Raw genomic sequence first — 17,696 nt, forward strand, 5'->3', positions numbered from 1 at the left:
AGAGATTTGGAAAATAGCAATTCTTAGCAGATTGAAGAATGAAAGGGAAGAAGGACAAGCATGACTCCAAACCTGTTAATAGGAAGTTTGCGCGTCTAGTCAGGTAGTATGGTATGGTTTTGACGCGTGATGAAGACGCGTCTCTTCCAGCGGAGAACATGCTCATGACCCGGATCCAGCGCTCCAGTATTGTCACAAATGACGATACACATTGAAATTGGCTCTCAAGGCATGTACGGATTTGACATTACTGATTGGTCTCCTTGCTCCATTGCCGCCCGAAGGGAGCAAGCTCTCCTCCAATCACTTGCTGTGCAATCGGCAGATCATGAGGACCGGGTGGGCCACCCGTTTCCCCTTCAATCGATTAGAGTATTATTAGACCACTGAACTTGAATCGAGGTCCTAGTTTAAGCTATGGAGTACGGAATACTCATATTACGTACCTGCTAGCACTGTACATCTTCGTACTACTCCATACTACTCCGTATGCTCCCCCGCAAGGTCCGGTCCTTGCTCACAAACATACGTACCACATTTCTTGCTACTAGGTACAGTACATAATCACTGCACATGATAAGTACCCGATGGTCAATTCTATACTATGAATACAACAATCATTACGTACAGTACTGTAAATTTTGGCAGTAGACAGTACTAGCGGACCCTCGCGAACAATGTGCCCTCCATCTTGAGGCATGTCTGAATACATTAGCCTTGGCTCGGATGTGCAATCTGGTCAGTACCTGCATGACTACGTAAGCGCCGTGCGTACATACTTACTCATGCATGAGTATGGTTGTGTTATAGATCTAATTCAGTGGTGCCCGTCCCATCCCTTCTTTACTTACATGATTCCAGTCAACCTCGGTTTCAGGTAAGGTATAAGTTATATTATGTATGTATATATGGACCTGTGTGTACGCGTGGAGACCTACTACGGAGTCCTATGAAAACATCCTGTGTCCCACCTCCGCACTTAGGCTGATCTATTGTACTGCGTTTGTGGGAGTATTCTCGTACCTACGTCCTTGAGTGCAAGGTCGGGCTGCATCTGTAAGGGCGCATTAATTAGAAACCAGACTTATATATTGACTTTGCAGTTCGGGATCTTCATTTACCAGAGGCCAGCCGCCTCTGGATTCATTTAGTGAGATGTATATATACAATCCTGAATGTAATCAGCCGCTCATGCCGTTGGCAATAATTTCTTATTTCAGTTGCACCCATTTATTTTCAACAACCTTCCACCCGTTGCACACATTTTGTAGGTGGTTTTATACCTTGTTTCGCCCTGTAGTGAAACACCTGTAGACCTCTGGTGTATCCTTTTAGAATCAGTCTATGAGATAGTAGGCAGGAAAACATAGATAATTGTTCTATTCGTGATCAATTATAGGTTCTGTCGGTCCTGTGTTTTGACAAGATGCAGTAGAAACATGATTATCTGAAAAGACTCTTGTGAAACATAGCGCCGACACATGCACGCCCACAAAGGCAAGGACACAGGACTAGTATGAGAGGGGGCGGGGGAAATTAACATGAATCAAGGGATCGCAGAGAAGAAACACAACCAAGATCACTAAGGAGAACAATGACATCTGCACGCAACCAGCAACAACAAGCAAGTCGAGGCCCAGATAATAGCCTTGACTTGGAAGTAGGATCAGCGTGGACCAGAATCGAGCTTTTCACAAACCAAGAATTTGCAAAGGATATCTTATACTGCTGGAGACCAGGATGCACTTTACAGAAAGTACAAATGAAGCAAGCGAAGAGTGACATACATCAAAGCACTGGCCTAGTCTAAAAAGGTGAACATGCTGGTGTGAATTATGTTTAAAGCGCGATCAGCATCTCTCTCCTCGATGACGCAAGAAATATTGATCTCACTTGCACCTTGAGACACAGTGTTGATCAGCTATTGAACAGTAGTCAAGTGTCTAAGGATACGTACCTTGAGAAATCATCTCGATATTAACATTGTTTTCGCCCAGAGTCGAAAACATTCGTCCCGCAACCCCAATCATGTTCTTCATCTGTTTTCCCACAAGACTGAGAATGGCCATCTCTGGTATGATATCGACGGTTCCATACTTCTGAAGGTCCTGGATAGCTCCCTTCAGGTCATCGTCTATGATCTGATATTCGTCTCTTCCGGTCCCATTCAGCAAGGGCATCTCGGAATGAAGGGCCATTGAAACATGCACCTCGCTCGTCGAGATCAAATCAATAGAAAGCCTCCATCGATCGAGCACAGAGAATATGCCTGCGAAGAAACCATGAGAGAGCGATCGTTTGTTCGAATGTACATTGATGACGAGGATTTTGTGTTTGATTGTCACGGCCGTGGGGCGCTTCGGCCGCTGCATAAGACTGGGACTCCGGGTACGAAACAATCGTGGATCATGGCCGGGGGTCGTCTTCTCCAGCTCGCTGGAAGAGTCGGGGAATATAACAGTGCCATCTCCCCGCGGGTTCATGACGTTCTTTATGCGGATAGGGATTTTGGCACGGATGACTTGCTCCATGGTAAAGGGGTGAATCACTTCCGAGCCATAGAACGTTAACTCGGCTGCCTCTGCCGGTGTTATGGCAGAAAGCAGGCGTGCAGTTGGCACCTTCCGTGGGTCGGCTGTAAAGATGCCATCAACTTCTTTCCACACCTGCAATTCCTTCGCATTTATCCCCACAGCAACGAGAGCAGCACAGAGATCAGTGTAGCCCCGTCCAATCTGATCAAGAAGACCGCCAGGTACAGTCCCAAAGAATCCGGTAACGACAGGGACCCTATCTCCACAACTTTCAATCTTTCTTCCGAGAGCAGCAGCTAGGTTATTATAGAATTCTTGGTCAAGACCCTGACTCGAGATGGGGAAATCGATAATCTCGGCCAGGTCCACATATTGCGACCTGACGCCCCGATCTTCGAGAAAAGCAGCCATAAGTCTGCAACTTAGCTTCTCCCCGGTACTGATCACCTTATCGATGCACCTTGCGCTAATTTCACCAAGTGTTTGCGCAGCCTCTAACACCTTGAGTACTCGGTCACACTCCGCATTGATTTCGGAAACCAGCCGTGACTTGAGTGTATTTGACTGGATTTGATCTCGGACTACCTGAATATGTTCCAACCGAACGGCCTCTACAAGGGAGGCATATTGCTGAGACAGAGCGTCTTCCGCATCCCGCGCTGCTCGGAGTAACCTGATGATGAAGTAGTTGATTAGACTCTGGCTTGGTGAAATTTGGTAACCGGGGGCATGGCAATGGGACATTTTGGGCAATCGCGGTTGCCATCGCTGCTCTGGGAGGAATATGACTCACCGGTTGGTGGTACCAGCAGCTTTGGTCGAGCTGCTTCGCGCTGAGCAAACTACAGCAACACGATGCTCGGAAAGACTTGGACTGGATACGAGAGGTTAATAATCTCTGTGGCGGGCTCTATCCCGGGCAGGAGAAAATCGAGGCCACTTACAGAACAACCTGGTCGATAATATTCAAGGCGAACTTGCCGACGCTCGTACCACCAAACTTCTGCACAACCCAATTGCTGCCAGAGGAACCCTCGAGGCCGGTATTGACCATGGATGAGGAATCTTGCTCGACGACTAGCGGTTCATTCATACTGAAGACCAGGGGAAAAGGTTTGGGGTCCTTGCAATTCAAGAAGTCAGTAACATGCCCTTGTGATCGGCTCCGGTTGCGGGACAGCCATTTTTATGTGCACCTGGCGGGGTCTGCGAAAGCGGAGCAGAGCATTGACAAAGGTGAGCGAATCATTCTTTACCTTTTGCTGTTCCGCCTTCCATTGTGCGGATCACGATATCGGAGGGAAAAAGTCTGATTGTTTAGTATGTTTATTAGTCATGGCTTTTGAGCTTAACTATACTTAGTCAACTAAGTTAATCAACCGACTTACCATGAGTAAATACCTTAACCTCAATCACTGCTGAGTAGACAATCAACCACGTACTAATTAGTTACTTATAACTATGTAGAGAGAGCCAACAGATGCAGTCATCTGCTTTGGTCCGTATCCAGTGGTACAAGGATATTTCATTGTTTCAGTTCCATGTACGTACTTAGGTCTCTTTGAGCCTCGAATTAACTATTGTCTCAAACCATAGCTCACTGTCACTCACGGGCTCTGACCATGTCTCCAAACCCCTCTTTGATGCACTAGCATCAATTGAACAGTGTACGCATACAGAAGCTATGTTTACTTTTTGGACCCATCAGACTAGTCATCTAATCAAGTTACTCGCCTTTAGGCCAGACGTACTGGTACATCTCAGACCCACCTAAATCTGCGGGAGATATCACGTGGAATCATAATCGAATGCGAATCTCGGAGGCTCGGATTAGAAAATCTTGGTTGCCAATGATAGTGACGATACCTCTCTAGGTAGTCGTCTCTCATCAATCTCAAATGCTCGTGTATGTGGGTGCCGACGCTGGGCGCCGGGCTTCAAGCTTGTCGAGATTCCGTAGCTTGATTCATATTTATCAGTGTCCGCTCCGGGGCCCCACAGGCAGCAATTGCAACTTAGGTTAACAACGCGAACTCTCCAGTTCTCGTTCGCTAGGATATTGTCCTTGGTCTAATTTTGATTCCCTTTGCTGAACGCCAAACGCTTCTTCAGCGTTATTCCATGAATATCGACTCTCTATGGATCACCCAACTGATGGCGATCCGACATGCCCCTTTTGTCCCTTCTCTGATCCCGACAGTAATTTTGTCATGGAACATGTGGAATCTTGCCACCCCGAGAATGACATGCGAGCCAGTAACAGAGCAAGCCACCAGTATGCAGAGCAAATTCTCATGCTACCATATCAGCAGCGATTTTTGTTGTCGGGTTTTCAAGACGGCCAACCCGATGGGTACATCGAGTGCCCTTGCGGCTGTGGTGAGGCCGTGATGGAAGCGGAGTTGCCGGCTCACCTTGATCTACACGCTGCGGAAGAGATCGCCCTTGAGGAGGTCTCGGCTCGCCCTCCAAATCAACTGTCAGAACCCGCTAGAAGTGCTCACAAGCAATGCGTTGGCACTTCATCACTCCCAAAGCTTTCACTCGGAGGATCCGAACCACTCACGGTGGCAACAGCTGGACCGGAGAAGTGTGTTCCTACTGAAGGCATCAAACGACTTGGGGTATTGATTCTATAAGCTCCCTACTTCTGTTCCACTTAGAGACAGCTCATCTGTCTCACGGGCGATGCATCTCGCTGACAATTCTGTAGCGGTCAGAATTAGGGCCCCATGCGCATGAAAAGCAGATGCCCTCGTGGTTGCGAAGAGTGCTTGAAAAAGGTCCTAAGTCGATTTTGACCAACAACCTATCTTCTAATGATGCACTTCGAAAGGCGGAAACCTTTGAGAACGAGGTGACGGAGGTGATCTCTGTGCTTGCTCGGTTATGTGATCGTGATAAATCTGTCCAGCGTGCCTTCTTCTGTAGCTCCATGGTTCACCAAATCTCAAAAATGCCTAGGGAAGGCGGCTTTTGCGGCTACAGGAATATCCAGATGCTAATCACTTATATCAAAAACACTCGATTGCCAGGGCATGAGTGGTTCTCTGGGGAACTGCCTACAATCCTTCAGCTCCAGGATATGATTGAGAATGCATGGGACAAGGGATTCAACAGTGTAGGAAGAATTGAAACTGGTGGCATTCGGGGAACCAGAAAATATATCGGCACACCTGAGGTAATACTTTTCTGCTTCACCTTTTAAATCCGGGGAAGGAATGTTCGGTTGATATATTATTGCATAGGCTCAAGCGCTGTTTTCAAGTCTCGGAATACTGTAAGTTGTTAGCCCATCTCACCAACGCCTCAGATACGAGAAACTGACTAGCTATAGCTGCGTAGCCAATAGCATTGAACCCACGGAGAGCATGCGAGCCCATGATGCATTGTTCATGAATGTTGCTTCCTATTTCCGGGGCACACGCAACCTGGAGAGGGAAGATAAGGTCATCTCTACCGACTTACCACCCATCTATTTTCAGCACCAGGGTTTGGACAACTCCCGCCTTTCATTCTCCGGCCCAAGCGCAAGCGCTGATATGTGACAATCTTTACATAGGACACTCCATGACAATTATTGGGTTCGAAATTCGTGATAATGGAAGTGCAAACTTATTGGTTTTCGACCCGATGTTCAAAGCTCCTCCTGCAATCAAGCGACTAAAAGACACTCCAGGGTTGAATCCCGACCCTGCCAGAATTCTCAAAGGATACAGGCGTGGGACGGCATACCTACAAAAATATACCGCATTCGAACTTCTCAAGTAAGTTACAGCATTCTGCTATCGGGACAGATGCTAACTCACGGTTTTATCCTCCTAGACTCCAAGCCACCTGCCGAATTTGAAGGTTCGCCATATACCATGGAGGTCTATAGGGATAGCCTCGAATCTAAGTAGACTATTTAGTCTCAATTTATCAATGGTTTAGCTAGGCACGGAGTCACTTTCTATGAAGCGTAGCTCCGCCCGTAGAGAATAGGGCAGCAGAGGCGGTTGAATCGCCCTAGCAGTAATGCGTAACAACCCTGTCGGTTATTTGAAGCATGACTACCGAATATCTTTAGGACTGAATACCAGTTTTTCTCTTGTATTAGCCAAGCTGCCACACATGGTGGTGTAATCCATGATAGGATGTTCACACGCCCGTTCGAGAACTCTTAATACTGTAAAGTAGGTAAGTTATAAAGTACTGTACTACATACCCGGCAACCAATTGGTTTGGAACCGCCCGGCTAAAATCGGTTGGTGGGTTGTTCCGATTGTGCCCCGCGACAAGGCAGAGTAACCAGTTGAACCGCCACCAGAAATTTTGCCTTGGTATGATTATCGACCACCGCAGCAGGCTTCAGTGCTAAAACCCCCACAGCAAGATTTCAGCATGCGATCAACTCCGAACATAGTTATTACAGGGACGCCTGGTGTAGGGAAAACTGTTCACTGTGCACAGCTAGCCGAGGAGACTGGTTTGCGACATCTTTCGATCAATCAGATTGCGAAAGACCGGGGCTGTTACGACACCTACGACCAGGAATTGCAAACATGGGTTGTTGATGAAGACAAAGTGCGTCTAAATAGGTCCCCGAGATCTTGTGTGCTTTTTATGATCTCACGTCTGTTCAATGCTTGTGGTTCTATGGGGCATACTAAGCAATTTTGATTTCAGCTACTCGATGCTGTCGAAGAGGAGCTGCAGAGGGGTGGCTACTTGATTGATTGGCATGCCTGTGACCTTTTTCCCAAGTCTTGGGTTGATCTTGTGGTGGTTCTACGTTGCCCATCCACGTCCATTCTATACGACCGTCTAACATCGAGGTACCTTCAAACCCTGGTTTTCAAATATCTGTTGCTACAGAGAGCCTGGTGTCTGACTATGATTTGATTCTTCCACAGGGGTTACAAGCAAGCGAAGCTGCAAGAAAATTTGGATGCGGAAATATTCGGGGTTCTTCTCGAGGAAGCCCGCGAATCATTCGACGAAGAAATTGTGGTCGAGTTAAATAGTGAAAAGGATGACGATGTAGAATCTAATTGCGCACGAATTTCTGGCTGGATAGAGTCCTGGAAGAGCAGCCAGGCACTAAATACAGATTGACTACTACTGACATGTTAAATTCAAATTCAATCGCCTCAAACAGGCTCCATCACGGAAGAATCAGATCAGGATCGTTCACGAGTTAGCCAGGCTTGCAGTTTGACCAGGGCTTTGTATCTGTGGGAGATCCGATTCTAATTAAGAATTAGCGACCACAGTAGTAAGGGAGGGGGGGGGGGATCCCGTAGGGTACCTTTTCATCCTTATCCATCTCGGCATACGTTTTGCCTTGGTATTCGAAGATCGGATCCCAACCTAGGAAAAAATGCATGAATTAATCACAGGTGGATAGACTCAAGACTGACTGACTGTCCATCTGTACCTACCGAAGTTTGCGGGACCTCTTGGGCGGACAATAGCTCCCTTCAAAGCTGGCGTCAGTTGCAGATACTGATGGCATGTTCTAGTCAGTCCTACCTCGGTTCTGCCTTGAAATAAGATAGGTTCCGACCCAGGGCCTTCAGAGAACGCAAAGGTACAGACGGCCTCCGCTGTTTTCATATCGAACGAGTCAAGCAATCGGTTCAACCCTTCGTGGCCCAGGGCGTCAAGAAACGATTTGCTTGGTCATACATCAGCATGCCACGCTTAAGCTTTTTTAGGCACCGAAGACATTACATGTATGGGCCAGGTAGACCCTTCAACGCATGGAACTCCAGAGCCGTGTCTTCCGTTAAAACCGGACCTTTAATCTGTTCGATCATGTCAGCAGGAACAACCTTGATTTAGTATCATTTGACCTCGGAAATATCAGAAGATCGCTGCTCACCGCTTCTGCAGCACGTCTACATTTGTCCTTGGCGATTTCCTCGATTGTGCCCTGGATTTCGGGCACTTCAATCGCTTGGCTATCGACATGGATTACACTGCCTAGGATAGCCCTCACTTCAGCCAACTTGTTCTTGTTGCCCGTGATGAAGTTCAACTGTTTTAGAGGCGCCATGTTTGCAATGCTCCCAATGAATAAAATGTGACTAGCTTGATCAAATGTGAGACGACTTTCGGGTGAAATTGGCGACTAGGACATGGAAACATGGAAGAAATGTAGTGTTGTCAAAACGTTGGTCAGCCCCGACGGGTACGAATTCTTTTCTCCACAACCCCACAAGCACTACTGCGCTCCAAAATCAAGTATGCCCAGAAGTCGGCCCGGAAGTCCGAGCTTTCCTTGGTCGGTGAAAATTTGCGGGTTGAGCGAATCCGCAAAACAGAATTCTGGTTGCTCGGTCGATAACAGTATCGTTGATGCAATGGTAATATATAATGAAGAGAAAGGCAAGGACATCACGTGATGATCAGCTTTGTGTGAAAATCGACGACCGACGATGGTGCGCTTTTGCTGATTAAGGGGCGGCTAATCAGGGCTGCTAGTCCCTGACGTTTTCACCATGTGATGTGGTAGGGCTATTTCCAATGTACAATCATTTGGCAGGCATCGCTCCTTCGCTCGTTTCTGTCATATCCAACCTGTCCTGTTGAGCCATTGCCTGTGCTGATACTATTTCGGCAAGCCGTTTCAGGCGCGGTGTTTGTAGCCCTTTGAATTGTCAGTGAGGCTTGTGGCGGCCATAAACTTCGAATCTCACTTACAAGATGGTGTGTATGTCTCCAATGCTGTGATGACACGCGGCTCTGCGATTTCGTACGGGCCACTGTCTTCCATGTCAACGGGAGTAAGAAGAAGCACATCGCTCTTCTCGGTGACACGAGACGCAACCGCTTTCATGATTTCGCCATTGATAGGTTGTTCGTAGTCAGCGACAAGATATTGATTCAACAACTTCTGTATCTGATTCGGAGACAGCCTGAATATATAGTGGTCAGCATCTTGTAAATTCGGCGTAGCAAGGCTAAGACAGGAAATATGTTCTTACATCCAACAAATGTCTTGAATGATCTCTATGTCATTTAAAGTGGCCTTTTTCAGTTGTAGAAGCTTGGTTGCTTGCTTTGGAATGGGTTAGTACTCTCTCATATCGAATACTGGCCAAACATGCTTACCATTAAATGCTCCAACTGCAGTGTGCCCTCAGGCATATCATGGCTCTTACACCATTCCTCAATGCGAGTAATGTTGTAGTTGATCTGTAGCCCACGTTTCCAGGACAGAAAGTTTCTTCGCATAAGAAGATCGTTGAAAGCCGTAACACCCACGAGTCGAAGAAGTTCGGTCACCGTCTGAGTGATGATGGACTCCTCAAGATAGAAAGCCTTCATCGCTTTGTAGACATTGTTCAAAAGACTGAGGAGATTATCCATACTATACGCAGGATTGTTGTTGGATGGAAGAAGCTTTCCAAGGAATCGGTTTGTCTCGCTTGTGACAAAACCCGGAAGTGATTGGGATTCGATGATCGCTGGTACGATCATCTTGAAGAGCTTCTTCTTCAGCACTTTCATCCAGGTATGATAGATATTGAACTCTAGGCTCTCTAGGTCGTGTTTGACAATCTCCAACAAGCGGTCATACTCGAAATTATCGGTCTTCTGGGCTTCGTACCAATCTTCGGCCAAGAACACGAACGAGAGCATCTCGTGTACATTAGAAAGCCAGAAAGCCCCGGGATTAACAGCATCGTCGCCGTCATGCTGCATGACCTCCTGCTGTATAGACTGCATGACATTGGCCAAAAAGCGCTCTGATTCTTTCACAAATCCGTTGTTCCACATTTCTGAGGTTACAAGATTGATAAGGTATGCCGGGAAAAGAACCTCCTTCTCTGTAGGAGGCGGTGTGGAACTGGGTAGTGGGATCTTCAAGTTGCGAATCAGGCCCATCGTCACCTCTTCATTGAGTTCATCTTCCTCGGATAGTAGATTCTCAAGCTCTACCTCAACAGAATCCAGTCCTGGAGAAAATGTGTTGCCGGTGAATGGCTGACGTCCCATTGCAGAACTCGGGATAGCCATAGAGACCGGTCTCGGGTTGTAAGCTCCACTGAAACGATCGGTGTCGATCCGCTCAGCACCAGCGCTGCGTCTCTTAGGCTTGGGCTTTTTCGAGGACACCAGGTTGATCAAGCCGGTCGCAGGAGGTGGGGTTGGCCCACCGTTCGATTGGTCACCACTCAAGCCATTTATGGGAACGGTTCGCTTCGCGATCTCGAGCTGCTCCTCGAGTTCGACGATTTGTTGACGAAGCGAAGCTTTCTCGTCCTCTGCTTCACTATTTAGCTGCTGTAGTCGCTCCAGCTCCTGGTTCGCAGAACGTATTGACTCTCGTGATATCCTTTCCTCCTCCTGAAGTCTCTTGACTGTTGCCTGTGCATCATTATGATTTTGCTGCAACCGGTTCATTTCGTCTTCCATAGCGGTCAACCGAGCAGCAGTGATGCCAGCTTGATTGGCCTCAGCCTGTAGCTCTCTAGACCGGTTTTCGAGAACATTGTGACGACTTCTCCAAGACTTCAGTTGAGTCTCATAATTCTCCAATTGTGTGTTTAAAGCCTTGTTCTCACGCTTCAGTGACTCGAGATACTGAGTTAACTCTACCACCTTGTTTTCGAGTTTGTAGGAGATTTGTTTCAGATCTCTTGCATCCTCCCGAAGCTTCTTGTATTGCTTCCTGGCCTGCTTGCCTCTCCAGAGATTTTGAACGATGATAACATTCCGACGGTACTGCCTCCACGCGCGTAATTGCCACCAAGAACGCCAAGATCGTTGTATTACTTTCGCTGCGTTGCCATGTATTGTATCCAAGATGTTTTGTCGACAGAGAAATCCTTTCGCAACTGACTGGAAAAGGACGAAATTGGCGCGAATTCGAGTGTAGTTCCTCCTTTCCCGGTGCCCTCTCCACACCCGTTGGATGGTTGTAGCTGCTTTGACCTTACGGATCTCAGCCGCGTGCTGTCTTGCAAGAAAGCCCCTCGCCAGAGCTTGAGTTGTAAGGATAGAGGCACGAGCCTCGAGATACCTGCGCCGGTAGTACTTGCATCGCAGGTTCTTCTGGATCATTATTGCACATTCATTGAGCCTGGATGTGCGGAGATTTTCAAGAAAAGCAAGCATACCAGCGCGGAAAAAGATTTTCGTCAAGCCTAACTGATACTTGCCTTGCTTTTTCTGAGTGCCATCACCAAGAGCCTTCTGTAGAATGGCATGACACATATCTCTAATCTCCGACGTCCATTGCGACGAATGGCAGAGCATGTAGTATCTTATAGCAAATTCTTCGTAGGTCCAGCGCGTTGGGTATCCTGCTGTACTAATGCGGACAGTTTCGAGAACACCGCAAGCTCTCAATTGACTAAGAACCATTGGACCCTCAAATTTCCAGGGTTCTTTGGCCTCATTCGGTTTGATACAGCGGATGTAGTGAACATCTGTCGAGTTGATTGTGTTCATCAGCTCAATCAATGACGACTTGAAGATACCACCAAGAGTAGGCTTGCGATTGACAGCAACTCCAATCTTGCGCCCAGGAGCAGCAACAGGCTTGGAAGAGATAGAAGCTGAGTCCTTCTCCCGGACAGCGGCAGCGGTATCGAGAATCTCCTTCACAAACTCGTTAGACGAGCTGCGAAGAATTTCCATGTGTTCATCAGGTACAGTATCCCTGTTCTTCTCTATGAACCCGTCAGATTCATAAGTTACATCAACAGCATAATGGCAGATCGTGAACGCAGATTTGCCGAAACGTGGTTTTTTATAGAATTTTTGTTTGTCCGCGGCGAAATTATGATGAAGTTTCGTCACGAATTGTTCATCTGAGCCCATGGGTAGCCGAGACTCTTCGTCCAGAAGAGACAAAATACCCAGTTTCGCTTCAATCAAATCAATACAAGGCTGGTTGTCTGAGAAGTCAATGAATGTCCAATCTATCTGTTCCCGTATGTATTCTTCTTGCTCAAGTTTGAAGACGTGCTGATTGAACTCCTGCTGTAATTTCTCGTTGGCGTAGTTGATGCAGAACTGCTCGAAGGAGTTCTTTGCGAAGTGTTCAAAGCCGTAAATATCTAGGACGCCAATGAAGGACTTGAAGTTGCTCAAGATATTATCAGTAGCCAAACCACGGTTGATTTTATCAACAAGCCAGTCAAACAAACTCGAATAAATGAACTTGGCAACAGAGTCCCTCACGACGATTGCTTGCTGCTGTGTGAGGTTAGACGTGATCTTTTCGCCCCTCGTGATCAGCTGCTTTTTCACTATCCATTTTGCAAACTCGATGGCATCGATCCCCAGCATATCGCAGGCTCGCATAAGAGAAGGCTCCGAAGATGACAAATTGGAGTCAGTCCTTGTGGAAGTAATTTTGACGTTTCCAAGATGAAGCAAAGCTGCGAGGACCCTAAAAATCTCCACTTGAGTCTTTTCGGGCACGCCAATGGTACTTAAGGATTTTTTGGTCGCAGTAAATTCTGTGCGATCGTCAACGCCATCAATCGTCGGCGTCCCGCCCTGACTGAGGTAATCGAAATCTTCAATCGAAGTCAAACCAAGGTCCTGCTTCTCTGCATCCGTTGCGCCGGCTACCAACTGGTAGAAGATGTGGTAATTCCGCTCTTTGAGGGGCTGAAACACCAGGCGAGATCTTTCCAGAAGATAAGTCCTGATTTTTGCGCCTATAATATTAGTCTTGTCATCGAACATGATTTCGATGTACTTTCCGAAGCGCGAAGAATTATCGTTGCGTGTTGTTTTGGCGTTTCCAAAAGCTTCCATGACAGGATTGGTGGCTAGGATCTGCTCTTCGGTCTCACTGATTGCATCTGCCCGACTTGTGGTGTACTTGCCAGGCTGATCGGAGGACTCGCGAGTTGCAAAATATCGCATAATATACTTTGCGCTGACGGTTTTTCCGGCCCCTGACTCGCCAGAAACGACAATGGTCTGGTTCTTACCATCTCGTAGCATATCGCTGCGCAGATTATGTGAGCTGGGGAGACAGATCGAACGAAGGATCGGCTCTTACGCAAATGCTTCCTCGGCGATGGCAAACAGGTGAGGTGCTTGAGATGCTCGGTGTTTGCCAGCGTATACTTGCACCATTTGCGGAACATAGAGGGAGTCAACCCGGGCGAAGGGATTCGTAGCAATAAGGACGATACCACTGTAGGTATAGATCTCTTTCTGTGCATAACGTAATTTTATAGCCTGGAGGACTTCAAGGATTTCAGTTATCATTGCGCTACGGCTGCAAGATGGATACCTACCAGCAGGCTCATTCAGGTGCGACAAATTTGTGAGATCCTCACTGGCCTCCAGCATGGCAGGGTTCATCAACGGAGGCAAGTTCGGGTTGTTGTCAATCTGCAATTCAGCTTGACTGGTTTCGAAAGTTTTTGTCTATTGCCAGAGAGAATTTAGCCTCTCGCGTTGGTGACTCGCAAAGATGCGAACAATGGTAACGTACCTCTCCATTTTCTATGGAAAAGACGAGTTGCACTTTGTCTCCATCTACATGCTTCTCCTTCACCTCAGAAGCAATCCAGCCCTCGGTCGGATCGGGCTGCCAGGCCCTCGTGCCCACCTCGTAGTTGTGAGCCATTTAACAACTTTGTTGGCACTCAAGACAATATCCTGAACAAGATTGGGCCGGAAAACCAGTGTAAGACGTTGGACAATCTTGTATGGATGGCCGATGCCGCACGCATCTAGCGAGAACAAAAAAAGGAGATAGTCGAGTTCAATTCAGAGGTCAGAGAATCATACCTTGACACGCTGGAGATCGTAGGAGGTTTGCTTGAGAAAGAAGATAGTCTTCATGCTCTCCTCCAGGGAGAAATTATTGAACTGGCTAACAGCTGGCGTTACCGAGCCCGGAGCCGCGAGCCGCGAGCCGCAGCCCCTGAGGCGGGCCTGGACGGCCGCGCCACTTATCGAGACACTCTCCACAGTTGTCAAAGCCAATGCCAAGGGTCATCATTATCGAAAGGCCTTCGTTGGTACACATCTACTATTTTTGTCCGCGTCTAAGAAACATGTGAAGAGAACTGACGTATAATCCCGTTAACTGGACCTTAAGTGCATGTTTTGATTTAACCATGATGTTCCAATCCCTTGCATTGAACATGACTGCGACTAATTTCCGTATTACGTACAATATCGACTACTATTGCAATTAGCGGTGTGGTGAACCGCCCGCGAAGAGATATTACAATGCAATGACCCCCTCAAACTGAACATGGCATCCACCCAACACCTCCGATTCAATGAAAAGAGCTTTCCACAATATCGTTCTCCGGCAATTGTTATCTTCCGCTACTGCTGGTGATATTTGTAAAAGCATAGCAACAATTAATTTAGCACCAGGAATGAGATTAAACTCCGATTGCCCCAAGCATCCTGGGAATCTAACAGAGGCCAGTAACCTAATTTGACGGCAAAAGATTATTAAGAGACTCGCTACAATACATGCGTCAGCGCAGACCCGTGTAAGACTTTAAGTAAGATATTTGTATCTGAGAACTTTGCTAGTGCATGAATATAAGAAGAGATTAGGAGTAGGAGGCATGTGATAGGAGAAACAATTTGAGGCAATATTAGAAATCGAACAAAAGGCGCACGGGTGTAGGAAACAGTTGAGACAACCAAGCACATATAAAGTCCGGTCGCGACTGAGATACACTTCTTATGGCTGTGTCAGATCAAGCCGCCCTCAGCTTTGTTTGCATTCTGCTGCCTCCTTCTTCGGCTTAGAAGTACCGTCCTACCGACTTTGTCAGCATATGAACATGATTAATGGTAAATGATCAGAACGAGCGCATACCTCTTCATCTGAGTCCTCATCGACATCACGGTCAGTTTCGCGGTCATCGTCATCGTCATCGTCTTCATCGTCTTCATCATCCTCCAAATCAAATTCATCCTCGTCCATGTCGTCACCTAGTTCCTCGAATTGGAGAGCCTCCCCAGTGAACCAATCAATTGCTCTGGGGATCAGTTTTTCCTTGATATCTTCTCCAAGCTGATAGTCAAGTTCGAGACGCTCCTCGATATCAGTGGCGACAGTATCATCATCATCGGTGGGGGGCTGTGGGGGTGAGAAGAAATTGAAGAAAGACTCCGTGGGAACAGTTATCTTGACAACGCGGGTTTGTTTGGTATCTGAAAATTTTAGTGACAGGTTGGGATTTCGGCGGGGGGTGACATACTCTTGTTTCTCTGTTTCTTGCTCTCGATCCGTACGGTAAGATCCTTGTCCGCTTTCCAGTCGATCTTGGTGCCTTCCGCATGATCATAAATGAAGTCACCTCCGTAGCCGTTCTCTTCCTTGTAGTAATAGGTTTTCGAGATGGATTGGTTAGAAAAGAAGGGGTTCTCGGTAAACTCGAAGATAAGACGGAATCCAGGGCGATCAAGATACTCCATCCGGATGTCGGTAAGATACTTCAGGGCATCTTCGTCGCGTTCAGTGATCATGTCCGCAAGGGAAATTTGATTCTTCATAGCCGATAGCCAGAACTCAGGGATTCCAGCTGTCGTTGAATCATTGGCTTCATCTTTGCTAGCTTCGCCTTCGACCTCGGCGTCATCCTCCTCTTCGCGGCCATTTGCAACCTCCGAGTCAGTGGGCTCCGTCTCACCATTAACTATTGTGGCACGTCTCTGGTAAAGAGGAGTGAATTTCGCAAAATACTTCTTCTCGAGTTCCAACACTTCTTCCTGGAACTGAGCCTCCAGCTTGGCATGCTCCTTCTGAATACCCTTCAGTCCAGCAACTCGCCGGCGAACCGATACGGGTAGAGACTCGATGTAGCCTGAAGAGCGGCCGACAAGAGATCCCAGTTTCCCTTGAATCATGGAGACTAGACCCGGATTGCGTGCGAAAAGGGAAGCGGCCGTAGCATGGTCAAGGGACTCTATGGAAATAAATGAGCGTCTGGTGAATCACCAAGGGGGGCGATACTCCATGCGTTAAATTACCTTCTTTAATGCTGGCAATTCCAGGTTGCTGGGCATGAGAAGAGATCGGGGCGTTATTAGCTGGAGTGTTTTGAGGTGTCCTATGGTGTCACGCATCATCAGAAATCGAATCCTATCATGCGGCAAATTTGAGATTCAGTTGCATGGTCAAAAAAAAAACTTACGGCGCGATCGGAATGTCCGCTTTCTTGTTCCTGATGGGTTCAGACATCGTGATCTGACAAGCAGGGGAACTATTTTGGGGTGTACAGAGCTGAGTTGGCTGAGAGGTGTGTAAAGGCGAGTGTGGAGGAAGATTTTGATACACCCAAGTTTTGCGAGGTCTGGAATACTGGCTTGGTGGGATTATTAGCGCCCTTGGGCCGAGGGGCTTGGCGGGACGAAAGTGCTGGCTGTTGAGGACTGCTCGGTACTCCCAACAATAAATGTTAGTTACTGACTTCGACTCCGTATTTTCTCCCCTCTAGCAATAACTACACAGTAACTCTTGATAAACCACAAATCTTTTTCAATTTGCTGCTAACTAGAGCAAACCATACCGGGGTAACATGCTGGACGTTACTTTCTACATGCTTTCTACATGCTCTGTATAACTAACTTGTCTATAATAGTGTCCGTAACACATTGACTTCATACAGCAAACAGTAATCCAGTTCAGCCTTCCGGGCATCCCTAAAAAACATAGATTGAGATGAAGCCTTTTTGTAAGAGGTGCTCGGGTATAAATTGTGGTAGGCATCTCTGCCAGACAGAAAACCAATTCCAGCCGATCTCACGATTTCTACTAAACATAAGAATCTCTCTCTCTCTCTCTCTCTCTCCCTCCCTCCTGCTTCTCCTTCTTGCCCTACGACTGTCTTCTTCTCCCTTTTCACGTTCGATTCTGATGCTATTCCTGTAGACAACCTTCTGCCCATATATAGAAGAGACTCTTTGAAGACACATGAGTAGTGTTAGTGATGAAGGTAGGTATAGCGTTTGACAGTTTAAGTAGTGGTCTTATCAGGGAAGTTGTGAGCAGCGAGCATGTGTATTGATGTGTCTCATTGATACAGAGTACGTATAGTACAGTATTTCGCAACAGGTAAAATCTTCGTACCTAGGAACTTATCTATCTCCGGACGACCCCGTTCAATCTACTAAGTTACTGGGTATGCTGGGCTATGACTTAATCAATCTAACAGGCGCTTAATG

At 47.2% G+C, this 17,696-nt stretch overlaps 6 protein-coding genes across 6 annotated transcripts; 2 read left to right on the plus strand and 4 right to left on the minus strand.

Annotated features, from left to right (window-relative positions):
- Window positions 1-1,376: 1,376 nt before the first annotated feature.
- BO82DRAFT_325993 (aspartate kinase) lies at window positions 1,377-3,708 on the minus strand. Its single transcript, XM_025632895.1, has 4 exons — window positions 3,479-3,708; window positions 3,328-3,408; window positions 1,958-3,207; window positions 1,377-1,899 (listed from the first exon to the last, which is right to left on the minus strand). The coding sequence occupies exons 1-4, from the start codon at window positions 3,625-3,627 to the stop codon at window positions 1,802-1,804; spliced, it is 1,578 nt and encodes a 525-aa protein (XP_025496832.1). The 5' UTR covers window positions 3,628-3,708; the 3' UTR covers window positions 1,377-1,801.
- A 964-nt stretch (window positions 3,709-4,672) lies between these two features.
- BO82DRAFT_360913 (C78 family peptidase) lies at window positions 4,673-6,384 on the plus strand (the record flags this gene model as incomplete). The annotated part of the gene is made up of 6 exons (XM_025636794.1): window positions 4,673-5,158; window positions 5,248-5,715; window positions 5,783-5,814; window positions 5,887-6,026; window positions 6,097-6,301; window positions 6,360-6,384. The coding sequence occupies 6 exons, from the start codon at window positions 4,673-4,675 to the stop codon at window positions 6,382-6,384; spliced, it is 1,356 nt and encodes a 451-aa protein (XP_025496833.1).
- A 449-nt stretch (window positions 6,385-6,833) lies between these two features.
- BO82DRAFT_350345 (nucleoside triphosphates FAP7) lies at window positions 6,834-7,717 on the plus strand. The gene is made up of 3 exons (XM_025634127.1): window positions 6,834-7,100; window positions 7,203-7,351; window positions 7,430-7,717. The coding sequence occupies exons 1-3, from the start codon at window positions 6,918-6,920 to the stop codon at window positions 7,629-7,631; spliced, it is 534 nt and encodes a 177-aa protein (XP_025496834.1). The 5' UTR covers window positions 6,834-6,917; the 3' UTR covers window positions 7,632-7,717.
- On the minus strand, window positions 7,522-8,813 carry BO82DRAFT_91435 (non-canonical purine NTP pyrophosphatase). The gene is made up of 6 exons (XM_025641652.1): window positions 8,401-8,813; window positions 8,250-8,323; window positions 8,049-8,193; window positions 7,958-7,994; window positions 7,825-7,886; window positions 7,522-7,765 (listed from the first exon to the last, which is right to left on the minus strand). Exons 1-6 carry the CDS (start codon window positions 8,572-8,574, stop codon window positions 7,697-7,699), a joined length of 561 nt encoding a protein of 186 aa, XP_025496835.1. The 5' UTR covers window positions 8,575-8,813; the 3' UTR covers window positions 7,522-7,696.
- On the minus strand, window positions 8,771-14,232 carry BO82DRAFT_91557 (type V myosin). The gene is made up of 7 exons (XM_025641653.1): window positions 13,990-14,232; window positions 13,790-13,922; window positions 13,549-13,738; window positions 9,633-13,494; window positions 9,506-9,579; window positions 9,222-9,436; window positions 8,771-9,168 (listed from the first exon to the last, which is right to left on the minus strand). Exons 1-7 carry the CDS (start codon window positions 14,122-14,124, stop codon window positions 9,053-9,055), a joined length of 4,725 nt encoding a protein of 1,574 aa, XP_025496836.1. The 5' UTR covers window positions 14,125-14,232; the 3' UTR covers window positions 8,771-9,052.
- A 1,065-nt stretch (window positions 14,233-15,297) lies between these two features.
- nap1 (histone chaperone NAP1) lies at window positions 15,298-16,713 on the minus strand (the record flags this gene model as incomplete). The annotated part of the gene is made up of 4 exons (XM_025631025.1): window positions 15,298-15,683; window positions 15,731-16,438; window positions 16,503-16,582; window positions 16,667-16,713. The coding sequence occupies 4 exons, from the start codon at window positions 16,711-16,713 to the stop codon at window positions 15,298-15,300; spliced, it is 1,221 nt and encodes a 406-aa protein (XP_025496837.1).
- Window positions 16,714-17,696: the final 983 nt, after the last annotated feature.

Source organism: Aspergillus uvarum, assembly GCF_003184745.1.
Source record: "Aspergillus uvarum CBS 121591 unplaced genomic scaffold BO82scaffold_3, whole genome shotgun sequence".
Classification (NCBI taxonomy): domain Eukaryota; kingdom Fungi; phylum Ascomycota; class Eurotiomycetes; order Eurotiales; family Aspergillaceae; genus Aspergillus; species Aspergillus uvarum.

Bases quoted from the DNA above. Each gene is read 5' to 3' on its own strand.
- BO82DRAFT_325993 (XM_025632895.1), bottom strand. From the start codon at position 3,627: ATGAATGAACCGCTAGTCGTCGAGCAAGATTCCTCATCCATGGTCAAT. The intron at 3,208-3,327 runs GTGAGTCATATT...CTTCATCATCAG, and splicing joins GCTGCTGGTACCACCAACCG to GTTACTCCGAGCAGCGCGGG. The intron at 1,900-1,957 runs GTACGTATCCTT...CTGTGTCTCAAG, and splicing joins TATCGAGATGATTTCTCAAG to GTGCAAGTGAGATCAATATT.
- BO82DRAFT_350345 (XM_025634127.1), top strand. From the start codon at position 6,918: ATGCGATCAACTCCGAACATAGTTATTACAGGGACGCCTGGTGTAGGG. The intron at 7,101-7,202 runs GTGCGTCTAAAT...TTTTGATTTCAG, and splicing joins GGGTTGTTGATGAAGACAAA to CTACTCGATGCTGTCGAAGA. The intron at 7,352-7,429 runs GTACCTTCAAAC...ATTCTTCCACAG, and splicing joins TACGACCGTCTAACATCGAG to GGGTTACAAGCAAGCGAAGC.
- BO82DRAFT_91435 (XM_025641652.1), bottom strand. From the start codon at position 8,574: ATGGCGCCTCTAAAACAGTTGAACTTCATCACGGGCAACAAGAACAAG. The intron at 7,995-8,048 runs GTAGGACTGACT...CCAGCTTTGAAG, and splicing joins TATTTCAAGGCAGAACCGAG to GGAGCTATTGTCCGCCCAAG. The intron at 7,887-7,957 runs GTAGGTACAGAT...ATTTTTTCCTAG, and splicing joins AAGAGGTCCCGCAAACTTCG to GTTGGGATCCGATCTTCGAA.
- BO82DRAFT_91557 (XM_025641653.1), bottom strand. From the start codon at position 14,124: ATGGCTCACAACTACGAGGTGGGCACGAGGGCCTGGCAGCCCGATCCG. The intron at 9,437-9,505 runs GTAAGAACATAT...CTATATATTCAG, and splicing joins ATTCAAGACATTTGTTGGAT to GCTGTCTCCGAATCAGATAC. The intron at 9,169-9,221 runs GTAAGTGAGATT...GACAATTCAAAG, and splicing joins GGAGACATACACACCATCTT to GGCTACAAACACCGCGCCTG.